This window comes from Callorhinchus milii, unplaced genomic scaffold, assembly GCF_018977255.1.
Source record: "Callorhinchus milii isolate IMCB2004 unplaced genomic scaffold, IMCB_Cmil_1.0 Scaffold4, whole genome shotgun sequence".
Taxonomy (NCBI): domain Eukaryota; kingdom Metazoa; phylum Chordata; class Chondrichthyes; order Chimaeriformes; family Callorhinchidae; genus Callorhinchus; species Callorhinchus milii.
The window spans coordinates 57190692-57205896 of NW_024704745.1; the positions used below are offsets into that span (position 1 = coordinate 57190692).

A 15205-nucleotide genomic window follows, 5' to 3' on the forward strand; every position below is an offset into this window, starting at 1 on the left:
ATAATAGAGCCTACTGAAAACTTTATAGTATTATGCTAGTTTGCAGGAATGCAAGATGTAATGCTGTATTACTAGATGTATTACTATACATATATCTGGATGGAGTGAATGTGATACAAGTTATCTCACTTGAATATGTGTATTCATATTTGTCTATAATTTGTTTGGTGTGTTAGTGTGTATACAGCATTCATCCATTAGGATCAGAACTTGCTCATAAATTCAAGATGTAATCCTGCACCATCCAATCTCTAACCCAAACAGAGATTAATAAACCTGCAAATATTCCCATCTCCAAAACACAGGAAGCAGTTCAGGATTAGCATCAGTGTAAACGTTTAGAGACCATCAATGTTTGTAACCAGATTAGTATGTATTCCACTAAATTTAGAAACTTAATGAAAGGCAAGATTTGTTCATCCATTAACAGACAGTCCATAAAAGTTGCTAAAGCTGCAAGATATGCATTATCAGCAATGTCTTGACAATTATAGATCTAGAAACTTTTTTGCGAGATAGAAATATTTATAAAGCCCTGTAATAAATCCATTTAGCTCTGGGTTCTTCAGTCTGACAACTTCCAAATAGTTTGCATTATTGCCCCATAGTATAATAATAATAATAATCCTTGCATTTGATATAGCGCTTTTCATGTCGGAAGTCCCAAAGCGCTTCACAGAACACACTGTAAAGTGAATTGACTGTATATTTGTGGCGAACGCGGCAGCCAATTGCGCACAGCAATGTCCCACAAACAGTCGTGGATTGAAAATGACCAATTTTTTTTTTTTGGTTTTGGAGGGATTATTATTAGGCTCTGTGTGGCGTAAGGAAACTTGCCCAAGGTTTCGCCCTGCCTGGAATTTAACTCAGGTCTCTCGCTTGCAAAGCGAGTGCTCTAACCACTGAGCTACAGAACTCCACAAGTATAATGCAATCTAGTGCAATTTGGGGGATATCAACCCTGTGAACCCCAAAAAACTATGTGGAAATGTTTTCTCTACTGAAACAATGAGGATCACCTGTACAATCTTTAGGGAAATGCTGTAGATCACAGGAGGAAAACGTTGAGGCATTCATCAGGTAATATTTAAAAAGACAAAAACAGAATAGGCATTCGTATTTTCCCAGTTGATAGGCAGCCTATGAATGTACTGAATGTCAGAATTGAGCCGGCCCTCTGTGGTTTGAGCCAGGCGGGTCCGCAGTATTCCAGGGCACTGCTGATGAACAGGGTGGTAGGGGGTTAAGAGGTTGGGAGATGTAGGGGTGAGCAAGACCATGAGGGCTTTGAAGGTGAGGACCAGGATCTTGAACTGTATCCTCTGTGATAGGAAGCCAGTGGAGTTGGGCAAGGATGGGGTGACAGGGTTGCAGAGCCTAGTGCGGGACAGGACACGGGCTGCAGAGTTCTGGATGATCTGCAGGTTGTGGAGGGAGGAGTTGGGGAGGCCGACAAGCAGTGTGTTTGCAAAGTCAAGCCTCGATGCAATGAAGGCGTGTCTGAGGGTTTCGGCGGCCTGCGGTGTGAGTGTCGGAGCCGGGCAACGTTGCGGAGGTGGGGCAAGGCAGAGCAGGTCATGGTGCAGGTGTGGGGTAGAAAGGATAGTCGAGGGTCAAAAAAGACCCCAGGTTCCGGACTGGCTTAGCAAGGTGGAGTGTGCAACTATGGAAGGTGATGCTGTCAGCGCCTGAGGTGTGAGCCAAAGCCCTAATGGGTAGAGTCCAATCCTAGACTCCAGCAGTACCCTAACTCACACTCTGGGATACCCAAGCCTTGCCTCTTGCCAACCTGCGCCTAATACTTTCCGTAATTAGGTGAACAGGATGCGTCCCTCCAGGGAGAGAGTTCGCATTCCATTCCAACAATCTATCTCTGGGATTTCCATGTGTAGGTGCAATGCTGAGTTAGAGCATTCTCCCCGCAAACAAGAGACCTAGGTTTGATTCCCAGCATGTGAAATGTTGGGCAAGTTTGCTTACTCCACACACACCTCTGTTTATCTAGTAGTAAGTAGGAACCCAATTGTTAGTCGATTGCCTGCCCTACTTACCTGCCCGTTCCTCTGGCTCCGGTTTGCTCCACATCCCCCGCCCCAACCGCCCTACCATCGATGGCCGGGCCTTCAGCCTCTCAGCCCCTAGGCTCTGGAACTCCATCCCCCAGTGCCTTCGCCGCCTCCTCCCTTTCCTCCTTCAAGGCCGGTTTCAAGACCTTTCTCTTTGACTGTGCCTTCAGCTCCCCTCTCGACTCTCTACCCCCTCCTCGCTCCCTCCCTTCCCTCCCCTCACCCTGACCATTTCCCCCCAATGCTCGAGTCCTGACCCAACTGTACAGCGCCTTGGGACGTCCTCCCGACGTGAAAGGCGCTCTATAAATGGAATCTTGTTGTTGTTGTTGATTGTCAGATCGCTTTTCCGGGGGTAATAATAAATTGGTCACTTCAATTCACGACTGTTTGTGGGACATTGCTGTGCACAATTTGTTGTCGCATTTTGCCCACAAAATATACGGTCCATTCACTTCATAGTATATTCTGTGAAGCCTTTGAGACGTCTCAAAGACGTGATAAGGCGCTATATCAAATGCAAGTCGCGGAGATATTTATTATTACTATTAGGAATGGAATTCTGTTTGGTTACTCTTAAGCATGGTGATGGGTTTCCGCATGTATCAGATAACCAGCTTACCCACAAAAAATGTAGTGTAATAATGTTTCACAATAAAATGAAACTTCACATTGCCAGGTGCTTAATTCTGATTTACTCCCAGATCACAAGTTAAAAATGAAACTGACACTGCAGACTTGATTAAAATGATTCTGTTATCACATATTGTACCTCAAGAGTTATATGTTGTAGCTTAATCCAGAAAAAATACAAATTATTTGAATTACTGAAGAAAATCATATATTCAAAAATGGATGTAAATAAGCATCTTGTATAAAAGATTTTGCAAAAAAGTCAGTTTATACAGAATGAACATTCATGGTTGTAATAATTCACATCAGTAGCAAATTGCTTATGATTTCCAAAAATTTGGATTCTGGGATTGTCTTCTTTGAAAATTCTCATACCTGCAAAGAAAAAAAAGAAAAATTACACAAAGCAAATAGAAGAACCAATTCTCTTCATTGGTTTACAAGAAATAAAAAGGTACAAGGGAAAAATAAGTAATATAGTAACATTTTCAATATTAAATCCTAACAGAGAAGGCATGTCGAAGCTACATAAGCAAACATTTAAAACTGGCACAATTCCTTTAAAATCATTGGGGAGATGAAATGGAAAAGAGGATCTCTCAATCAAAAATCGTGATCTGAAAGAGAATGCCAATAGTGCAAATCCCATAATAACACAAGAGACCAATACAAAATATTGAATCAGAAACAGTTCCGGTATAACACTTTGAAAGAAAGAACTTTGTGCATCAAAAGCTGGATAGTTTCTGATTCGTACAACCAATGTGTCCACATTCCCAATTGCTAATCAGTGACCCATGTTGGGAAATGCATGTACGGCTGGGTGGAAAATCAGGATTGGAATCAGGCCTATTTATGATAGCCATGGTTGAATAGTCTGCCAACACACATTTTCCAAGCTCCAACACAAAAATAGCCACTTGGGCGAGGATAGAACAGCAAGAAAGCAGTCTCACCATCAAGATCCGCTTATTTTCAGACCTTCAGAGAATATGATGTTGCCATTCAAGGTTGATAAATTTACCAATTATCAGAGAATTACCCCACCACCCCCCGACCTCACTCTTCAAAAAAAACTTAAGACCAGAGATAGAAATTATCCAACAGGTCATGAATGAAGCTATAATTAGTACCAGAGCTAGGAATGGTAAAGACATCCTCCACCAGAAACAAACAAAATACATTGCAGCATTAATGACAAAGTTTTGCGAGGCTCTGCAGCTTTATATTATCTCATTGTTGAGTTAAAAATCAAAAAACCCATGATGAATGGCTGTAATGCATATAATAATAATAATAATAATAATCCTTGCATTTGATATAGCGCTTTTCACGTCAGGAGGACGTCCCAAAGCGCTTCACAGAACACACTGTAAAGTGAATTGACTGTATATTTGTGGGCGAACGCGGCAGCCAATTGCGCACAGCAATGTCCCACAAACAGTCGTAGATTGAAAATGACCAATTTAATTATTGTTTTTGGTTTTTTGGAGGGATTATTAGATAAAGAAGAAGTTGGAATTCCTTCCAAAATGTAACTTTTGATAAACTTTTGCCATGTAACATTTTAAAAGTAACTGGATTTTTATATCCTACTTTAAAATGTGGATCAAAAAACCCATGATGAATGGCTGTAATGCATATGATAAAGAAGAAGTTGGAATTCCTTCCAAAATGTAACTTTTGATAAACTTTTGCCATGTAACATTTTAAAAGTAACTGGATTTTTATATCCTACTTTAAAATGCGGATATCTAGTACTTTCATAAAATAAGATTTACCATTTCAAGACAACACTTGCTGGGATATACATCTCAGAGGGATTTGGGGTCATTTGAAGCTGAGTCAGTGCAAACGAGGTTGAAAAGTTGTAGAAGTTGTCTATCATCTTCTGTGTAAACTGAAAATATAAAAGTATTTTGGTCACAGTCCATGCAAGATTGCACATTACAATACTCCAAATTCTCCATGGCACAGCTGACCAGCAAATTCAGGGCTCCTTACTTCATCTTAATAAATCTCCAATGCTGAAACCTGATAAACATGACACTTTATTCTGAGTGAAAGGCAATTATTAAAAAGTTGCTATAAAAAGGCTATTAAGCAGATTTAAAATGCAGCACGAATATGGCTTTACTTCCTCTACTAGATTCATAGAGAATTTAAGAATGCTGTGATATGTCTACAATGCACTCAGATTACAACTTAATCAGCTGTATGGAAAGAAAACTGCACAAGGAACAAGGAGAGAAAGATAATAATTTTAGATGTTTTTGACTACCAAGGCAGTTTTCTACTCACATTACCTGGTCATATAAATATTATAAGATTCTGGAACATTCTTCCATTGATAGGAGTTTAGAAAGTTCAGTCATTTGGAATTCTGAAACATCACTAAGTGTTTCAGTCAGAAGCACATAGTATAATTAATGCCATGGGTAAGAGGCCAGTAAGCTTCATTCAATATACCTCCATTTACTCCAAATACCAAAAATAAATGACCTCCATTAGAAATATTATTACAGGTGTCAGCCTGGTTTAGTTTGTAGCATTCTCATCTCTGAGTCAGACTGTGGGTTCAAGCCCCACATTGGGTTGTTGAACTTACAGTCTGGGCAGGCACTCCAATGCAGGAAGTGCCATCTTCAAGAAGGGTCATTAAACTAGGGATTTTCAACCGGTCGACCACCACTGAGTGGCATCTCACACATGCTCACAATAAAATCAAGACGAAGGAGCAAAATTTACGACAGTTTAAACATTAAAGTTTATATTTTTATTTTGAGTTGCATGAAATACTTTGTGCAGCTGGCTTTGCTTTCAATTGCACTCAATAACTACACATTTCTATCACTTCTTCCTCTTGTCTTTTTGATCATGTGCGAGATCACTGCCTAGCGGCAATAAGACCGGTTGGAGACCCCTGCATTAAAATGAGGTCCTGTTTGCCTGTTCAGGTGGATGTTGAAGATCCCATAGCAATATTCAAAAAGAAAAGGAAATTTTGTGGCGAAGACACTTGCAAGTGTCTTGGTCACAAATTCCTCAAATACAAATCAGTCTCTTACTTCATGGCTGTTTGTGTGACAATGCTGTGTGCAAATTGGCTGCCGTTTTCGCCTACAAAGAGTCAACACACAGTAAAATCTTGTGAAGTGCTTTGACAATGTGATAAGGCTCTAAATTCACTTATGTACAATAACAGATTCAGAGATTGTGTTAACCAAAATTGTGCATATATTAATTACTCAAAAAATTGCCTGTATGCAAAAATTGTCACACCGTGTTTATAGTGTACACAATTTTTTTTTACAATCCAAGACCCATCAGTCAATATCAACCCACAACCTCCTGGGGCTGAGCAGGTGGCTGCCCAGCCCGAGAGAGGCAGGACTGAGGGATAGCCAGCTAACCAGATGCCCGGGAAAATGTAGCAAGATAACTTGATTTGCAGATCTTGGGGGTTGGAACATTTTTAAAAACCTTAACACGATTGAGATTACAATTCTGTTTTAGCAACTGCGACATAAAAATAAACATTAGAACAATCTGTGGAAAAAAATCTCACTAGGAACAGTGGCAATGATGGTATAACTGACAATGCTACTCAACATGTTCGCTGATTTCTCACTCCTTCACTCACTCTAATACAGTACTAGTCTCATTGAGTCTGATTATTCTGTGGATGTACATAACATTTTTATCTGAATTGCAGCCTTGCATGCTGCATATGCATTGGAAGATCATGAACTAACATTTAGATCTTTGGCAACTTGACAACCATCCTATTACAGTCATGTTCTGCGATAAATGCAGGTCAAGTCCTAACCGGACAACATTTTTTCTTTAACCTAATATATAGGCTTTGCTTTGAGTATTTGTGCCCACTGCAATTACCTGTGTGAAAGAGTCGACTGTTGATACAGCCGCACTAGCAACTGGTGTCTGCTGCGTCAACAGCTCTGTAGGTTCCACAGAAATCCCAATTTGGGCAATAGATTGAGTTTGCGGAATATTCATCATTCCAAAAGGATTTTGGCCACCGTCTTCTGCAAAAAAATGTGTATTTCTATAACTAAATTGTGGTTATCAATAAGAAAATCAATAGAGTGTAATTTGTTTCCATGCAGCATAGTTAAGTTGTCAACCCCCACCCCACTGAATTGGATTACAAGATTCAAAAAAATACTGTAGTTTGGAAACCACAAAAAGATTCTGGAGGAACAAAACATTTAGTAAAATATTAAGTGCACCTTTTTAGGGTTATACTCCAGTTAAATTCTACTAATCTACTAATATGGCTATTCACCATTATATATATAAATATATACACACACACACACACATATGACTTGGATGAAGGAATAGAAAGTTTTATATCCAAATTTGCAGCTGACACTAAGATAGGAGGCTCAGTAAATTGTGTAGTTGGGATTAGGAAGTTACAAAGGGATTTAGACAGATTAAGTGAGTGGGCAAAACTGTGGCAGATGGAGTTCAATGTAGGGAAGTGCAAGGTCATCCACTATGGACCGAAAAAAGATAAAGCAAAATATTTTCTTAATGGGGAGAAATTAAGAAATGTGGAAGAAGAAATCACTAAAAACAATTCACAGGTGCAAACGGTGATCAAAAAGGTGAATGGAATGTTATCCTTTATCTCAGGGCCTGGAATACAAAGGGGAAGAAATGATGCTTCAGCTGTACACAGCGTTAGTCAGACCCCATCTGGAGTACTGCGGTCAATTTTGGACACCACACCTCAGGAGAGATATATTGGCCCTGGAGGGGGTGCTGTGCAGGTTCACCAGAATGTTATCAAGAATAAAAGGCTTGTTATGAGGAAAGGCTGCATAAACCTGGATTGTATTCCCTTGAGTTTAGACAGTTGAGGGGTGATTTGATTGAGGTATTTAAGATGAATAAAATTAAAAGAGATTTGATGGGGTAGATACAGAGAAGCTATTTCCTCTGGTGGGGGAATCCAAAACAAGGGGGCATAGTCTTAAAATTAGAATCAGGCCATTTAAGAGTGAAATCAGGAAGCATTTTTTCACTCAAAGGGTGGTAGAAATCTTGAATTCTCTCTCCCTAAAGGCTGTGGATGCTGGATCCATCCACAACTTGAAGAGTGAGGTTGATAGATTTTTAGTAGGTCAAGTGTTAAGGGATATGGGGAGAAAGCAGGAAATTGGAATTGAATTGATTAAGTTGAGGTACAGATCAGCCATGATCTAATTAAATGGTGGAACAGGCTCGAAGGGCGGAATGGCCTACTCCTGTAATCCCAAATGAACTTTATAGATTCACTAAGATTAAGAGATTGTTCAATCATCATAAAATTGTTTCTTTCAGTCATAGTTCAGAACCCTATTGATCTTTACTAATGTCCAACATTTTTTTAATCAAATGCATGAAATTTAGACCTTGAGATCAGCAGTTCACAAATGGTGAGCAATCATTGCTCCACAAGCTGCTTAAGAAATCTTTAAAGACAAAGATGGCCAGGAACATACTACAATATGTTTCATTGTCTATGTTTAATATCAACACTGATTGGGATAGCAGGAAGCGCTATTGGAACCATTCAAAGATCAAGCAGAACCTAACAAAGTATGAAAAAAAGTCCTCAATACTATCAGAGAATCTTCAACTCCAGCCTGATGAAGATGCAATACATCATGCACTACTACAGTCATCTTTGGAAACCCAATTTCAGACAGCGCAAAAGATGGAATATCGGATTTCCTTTAGAGCGACAAAATGTGTAAATACACTTGTTTGAAACAGTGATGGCTTCTGTCTCATATCTGCTTCTGCTTTTAAAGTGTCTAGTTTTATAAGGGAACAGCAGTTAGCTCCAAACTCATAGTCTGATTATACAATATTTGACTTTCTCAAATCAGTTGATCAAAACTGACCTTCAAAATCCAAAAGACAAATTATACTCACCTGATTTTAAACCCGATATTTTGAAGATTGCACTAGGTTTTTCATTAGTTATAAATCCTAGTAACTGCCATACTGGCATTCCATTCTTGTCTGGATATGAGAAGTATACAGATCCTCCTGCTCCAACAGGGAATGGCATTGTCCCCAGCATAAAAACCACCACATGATTGACATTTTCATAATCAGGAAGGTTAAATACAAATTTGCCCTCGGCAACTTGCTGTGCATCTGTTTGCACCTGGGTCAAAGGAAAAAAGATCTGAATAAATGGACAGTATACAAGCAATATGAAGCAACCACCTCACAGAACACTAATAGCATAAGGCAGTTAACCCACCAGGGAGAAGTAGCGAAAGATGCACAGAACATAAACGAATGAAAGTCACTGGTTTTGAACCGAAAACACATCTGACCCCAACACGGACTGTTGCTTCATGTCTGCAGCAATATCCAAGTACTGATAAACATTCAGAATTCTCATTCAACTAACAGAAAAAGTATAATGGAGCTATCCAACTACAGTATTTATATCTCAAGATAACCACTATTGACTATGTGGATTTGTAAACAACTGGTATATTAGTCATTTAAATTTGTAAACAATTCTCGAATAAATATTTCCTAATTTTAAGAAACAGCAAGAATCAATTACAATCTGATGGAACTACTGTAGAAGAAATTAAATATCACCCAAACCATAACAAATATTTAGCTAACTGTATCAAATAAGGACAATCAATATTGATGACTGAGTGCCTATACAATATTTATTGGAATTCAATCAGGGTATCTGAAAATTATACTTATTCAGAGTATTGAGGTTTGGCACTTAAGTTAATGCTGTACTACTTATTCCAAGCACTCTGAGAGCTACCCTGTGTGAGGGGCGCTATACAAATGCAAGTTGTTGTTATGTGGAGTCCTGTAGCTCAGTGGTTAGAGCACTCGCTTTGCAAGTGAGAGACCTGAGTTCAATTCCAGGCAGGTCAGGGCGAAACCTTGGGCAAGTTTCCTTACGCCACACGCCTAATAATAATCCCTCCAAAAACCAAAAACAATAATTAAAAAATTGGTCATTTTCAATCTACGACTGTTTGTGGGACATTGCTGTGCGCAATTGGCTGCCGCGTTCGCCCACAAATATACAGTCAATTCACTTTACAGTGTCTTCTGTGAAGCGCTTTGGGACGTCCTCCCGACGTGAAAAGCGCTATATCAAATGCAAGGATTATTATTATTATTATTATTATTATTATGTATGCTTTGATTAATTTAACATTTGGGCTCTGCAATCTGAAAGTTAGTTTGATCTAGATCAAGGTAGGAAATAATAATAAATAATCCTTGCATTTGATGCAAGAATCTTATCAGGTCTCGAAGCACTTCACAGGATATATTGTGTACTTTGTGGGCAAACGTGGCAGCCAATTTGCGCACAGCAAAATCCTACAGCCATGGAATGAGTGACCAATTTTATTTGGAGGACTGTTGGCCAGGACACTGGGATAAACTCCCTTCTCAACAACAAGATTACACTTGTATAGCGCCTTTCACGTCAGGAGGACGTCCCAAGGCGCTGGACAGTATACAGCATTTCAGACCCAAGCTCGGGTCAGGGGGGAGAAGGGAGGGGAGAGGAAGCGAGGTGACTAATGGCATGGTCGAAGAGGAGGGTTTTAAGGCGAGACTCGAAGGAGGCCAAGGAGGGGGCAAGGCGGAGTGACTGGGGGATGGAGTTCCAGAGGTTGGGGGCAGAGTGGTTGAAGGTTCTCCACCAATGGTGGGGCGGGTGGGTGGGAGACGTGGAGCAGGCCGGAGGGAGCGGGCGGGTTGTTAGGGAGTTAGGAGGTCACAGAGATAGGGTGGGGTGAGGCCATTGATGGTTTTGTAGGTGAGGACCAGGATTTTGAACTGGATCCTCTAAAGGATTGGGTGAGAATGGGGGAAATGGGGTCACAGAGTTTGGTGCGGGAGAGGATACCGGCTGCAGAGTTCTGGATTATCTGCAGCTTGTGGATGGAGGAGTTGGGAAGGCCGACAAGCAGTGCGTTTGCATAGTCGAGCCTGGAGGTGATGAAGGCATGAACAAGAGTTTCAGCGGCCTGAGGGGTGAGGTAGTGGCGGAGTCGGGCGATGTAACGGATTCTCCTTTTGAATAGTGCCATGGAATCTTTAACATCCACCTGGACAGGCAGATGGGACCTCAGTTTAACCTCTCATTCAATGGATGGCACCTCCAACAATGCAGGACACCCCCAACACTGCATTCGAGTGTCAGTATAGCCAATATAGGTTCCAATGCTCCAAAACAAGTTTATGAACTGCTGTAAATTTTATTTAAATTCCAATGGCCAACTGGTTATTTTCAATTCACATACTATGATTTGGGGCTGAGGCAGGGAGAAGAGATTACAGTATTACTGTTATTCAAATATCATACCATATCATGTCTCCACTTCAAAAATTGACTTATCCATTTGTTTTCATTGACTGAAATTTTCAAAGGTGCTGTTTTAGAAATTCTCCTTTTGCAAAAAACAGTTTTAAAAAGTGGTTAGTATTTTCAGTTGTCACCAATCTAACAATTTAGTTAAAGTAACTAAGATACTCATAGAGACTTGTTCAAATTATTATGCTGCTTAACCACTACTTCAACATTGAAGATTTTCCATTTTAAAGTTTTCTAGGAATTTCTGTGTTTTTTTTAAAATAACAAAACTGTTTCAGTATATCAATGAATGCTTTGTTTCCGGGGAAGGGGAGAGGGAGGGGTTGATGAATTGTAATCCTACTAATCACAAAAACTGTAGTATTCCTCCTTTATTCTAGCTATGCAAACTTTTTTTTTCATGATGCACTCACTGGAAATAAGAGAACAATCACTGCACGGATAGATCATCTTTGGCAAATGACAAGGAGCAGGTTCTGGAGAACCACAGATCAGCCAGTGACTCAATTTTCAGGTCACTTTGATGACCACGTTCTCTGCTGAAGACCTTTCTTTTCGACCGTGCCTTTGGTCACCATCTCCCCCCTCCCCCTGGCTCGGTCCCGGGACTCAAAACTTTAAAGCGCTCTGGGACGCCGTCCGGCGTGGAGGGCGCTATATAAATCCAAGTTGTTGTTGTTGTTGTTGAGAGATTGAACTTTTTAAAAAAAAATGACATATTCAATCCACAGAATCGCAGCAAGTTGTCAGTTTCTAAACTGAGACTGACATCTAATTTATTTCCGATGTGAAATGAAGCTTCACCGGGCGAGACATGCACAGACAGAGCCCAGCAGTTGAGTGCCTTCCCTCCTCAAACAGAAACCTTCCTACGCTTTTGTAATACTAACAATAATCCTTGCATTTGACATAGCGCCTTATCACATCTTTGAGCCGTCTCAAAGCACTTCACAGAATATATTGCAAATTGAATTGACTGCATACGTTGTGCGCGGGTGAAACACGGCAACTGAACGCACACGACAGTGTCCCACAAACGGTCGCGGATTGAAGTGACCAATTTATTAATTTTTTTGTGTGTGTGTGGGGGGGGGAAGGAATTTTACAATATAACCAACGTATGTTTTATTCTTTCGAGATGCAAATGTTGCTTTTGCAGCCGGAAAACTAACGGGTTTGCCTTTCACTTCAGCAGCTCCCGGTGATAGCTTTATTGGAGATCACCCCCCAAACCCCCAAACCCCCACAGCCCCACCGCTGGAGGCGACAGTCACACAATGACCACTCACTCACTCACTCACTCACCAGTCTCCCCGCCACCAAACATCCGAACATGATCCGAACCCTCCTCAACGGCCGTTACGGTCACACAACAGCAACAACAGCAGCCTGAGCCAGTGTGTGACATGTCACTGTCACTGCCCCGACCCCGGCCGCCGCCTCTCACCCACCATTCGGGAGAGCAGAAGCATCTGGAACCGGAAGCAACGTCGCCACTGACCTGTTGCCCCGGAAGCGCTCGCCACACACACACACACACACACTCCCCCCCCCCCACCACCCCGCGGTTTCTATGGCAACCCGAGGCGCTCCAGCTGCAGCGGTTGGTTTGTTTCTTCGCCGCTCCCCCCCCCCACCCCACCCCCGACATTAGTATTAGTATTATTATTATTATTATTTACGAAGAAAAAAGCGACGCCGTCGGGACAACGACCCCCGCGTTTGCTGTGAGTTTACTGCGCATCGTCTCGGAGCGTCTCAGAGAGTCCCTCGGTGTGATGGCGGGCGAACCTGGCGGCCGGTGCGGACACAGCCGTCGCCGTTGGATGGAGGTGCAGTGCCCGGCAGTGCAGGAACCTGGCCCGCGGTCAGGGAGGGGGGGAGCTGCCGGACCCGAGCTGAGCTGAGCTGAGCTGCGACCCGACACCTTCAAACCCAGAGGCGAGTGCGTCCACACTGAGCCAGACTGCACCTGCCGACTCCCACAGTAACCACACACACACACACGCACACACACACACACACAAGCAACACGTCTGGTTTCCACCACCAACAACAACAACAAATTACATCTGTATGTCATGTTGGCTGCCACGGGTTCGCCCGCAAAAAAGCATCACAGTCCATTCACTTTGCGGCACATTCTTGGAGACGTCTCGACGACCTGACAAGGCGCTGTATCGAATGCAAAAGTTACTCTTGTCGCGACTGTCACGCTACGAGGATCTCCCAAGGCACTGGGCAGTCAACGATTTGCACTGGAGCTTGGGGTTGGGATCAGGGGGTGGGGGGGGGGGTTTGGGACAGGGAGGGTGGTTCCAGCTCCTTAGACATCCTCTTGACAGGAAAGGTGCTACGTAAATGCAATTTGTTGTTTTGTTGACCGCACGTGTACGTTTAGCCTTAAATCGGACACAGACAAACAGCAGCCAGGTTTCTTTGTTTGGGAAACAAAAGAGGGGGGGGCGACTATTCCTTACATTTATTCTTGTTTCAAGGCTTCCGAGTTCCTCCTGAATTGTAGCAGAGCCTGGTTTGAACTTATGGTGCAAGTTAAAGGACCAAATTATGTCCTCGTCCTTTTTCAGCCCCCCCAAAAATATTGTTATACAGCACAGTATTTCCACAGAGGTTATTTGATAATCTTCCAAAGTGGAAGGGAAAATTAACAAATGGGTCATAAAAGGCAATAATAATGACCTTGCATTTTATATAGCACCTTATCACGTCTTCTAGACGTCTCAAATGTACTGAAATGAATATTAAAACAAAGTCTAAAATGCCAAACATGCATAAAATAGGATTGGCCACTCACTCCATGGTTGTTTGTGGGACAATGTTGTGCACTGCTGCCTGCTGCATTTCACCCACAAAATATAACAACTTGCATTTATATAGCGCACTTCGCACCGGGTAGTGTCCCGAAGCACTTACACAGTCAAACCACTTTATAGCATATCCTGTGAAGCTTGTTGAGATTTCTCAACGATGTGATAAGACACTTTATCAAATGCAGGGACTATTATTATTAAAACATTAAACTCTGTTCAGAGAATTGTATTGGGCACATCACTATAGGAAGTATGCCAAGGTTTTATTAAAATCTTTTTCAGATCTCCTCTCAAACTTCTTTGTTCTAGGGAAAACAGCAATTTCATCTTAATGATACTTCATTACTTTTGTTTATATAAAAACATGTAATATAAAACCACAATGAAACAAATATATCAATAGCACATATTTGTCACAGCAGCAAGAATCATAGACATAATAAAAAAAGTAAATAAACAAATCGTGTCAACGGATAAAATGAAAGGTGTTTGCATGTGGGGAGGAAGGTGACAGTTGTATCTAGAATTAAGAATGCTGATTGGTGGGTTGGGAGCAAAGAGCCTGTGAATATTATTAACAGAGTGGATTTATTCTAATAGCTTTATATAAAGAATGTTCAATTTTTGGACAAAGTGGTTTATCTGAAAGATTATTTAAAAGGACACTGTCTGTCTGTATGGTTTCACATTTTTACAGCAATAAAGTGATTTTATAAACTAAAAAATTGTATGGAAGTTTTAAATAGACAAAATATTTTAAAGTAAAGTTCTATAACTGTCTCAGAAATCAACTTTCAGATGGTCCTAAAAGCAATGCGTGTACACAATTCAGATGGATACAAATATTTTCTGCACTTTTTAGCATGAATCTCAATCTTTATGGTCAACCAACAAAATACATTTTCTTGATTGAATATATCTTGATTATGCCATAAATCAAGAGATATTCAATCACGAAAAAATTTAAAACATGACCGATCGATCAAACATGGATTTGCTTCGACTAGCGCAAACATTCAGTTGGCCACAGGTTGGCCAAAACTGCTCTAGTTCCTATTATCTATTATTTCATCCCGACCAATTTAATTAAATGTCAGATTAAATTAAATGTACACTTGGTATTCTAGATAACATGTTGGCAGAAACGTTAAAAGCTGATATTTGTAGCCAATCAAAAAGTATCAAAATCACTTTAACGTTTATTTATGGTTACATTTGTTCAACTAATTCATGTTGAGGATGTTGAGTGAGCAGTGTGAATCAAAGTTGGC

General features: G+C 41.0%; 1 protein-coding gene across 2 annotated transcripts; it reads right to left on the reverse strand.

Moving 5' to 3' along the window:
- Nucleotides 1–2744: 2744 nt before the first annotated feature.
- Nucleotides 2745–12620, reverse strand: hikeshi (heat shock protein nuclear import factor hikeshi). 2 transcript variants are annotated; one of them, XM_007902361.2, is made up of 5 exons: nucleotides 12409–12620; nucleotides 8655–8892; nucleotides 6600–6751; nucleotides 4484–4602; nucleotides 2745–3077 (listed from the first exon to the last, which is right to left on the reverse strand). In XM_007902361.2, the coding sequence occupies exons 1-5, from the start codon at nucleotides 12436–12438 to the stop codon at nucleotides 3023–3025; spliced, it is 594 nt and encodes a 197-aa protein (XP_007900552.1). In that variant the 5' UTR covers nucleotides 12439–12620; the 3' UTR covers nucleotides 2745–3022. The 2 variants fall into 2 exon arrangements, with proteins under 2 accessions (XP_007900552.1, NP_001279107.1); NM_001292178.1 differs by lacking the exon at nucleotides 12409–12620 and adding an exon at nucleotides 11095–11147 and having other exon boundaries at nucleotides 2748–3077.
- Between the last annotated feature and the right edge of the window lie 2585 nt (nucleotides 12621–15205).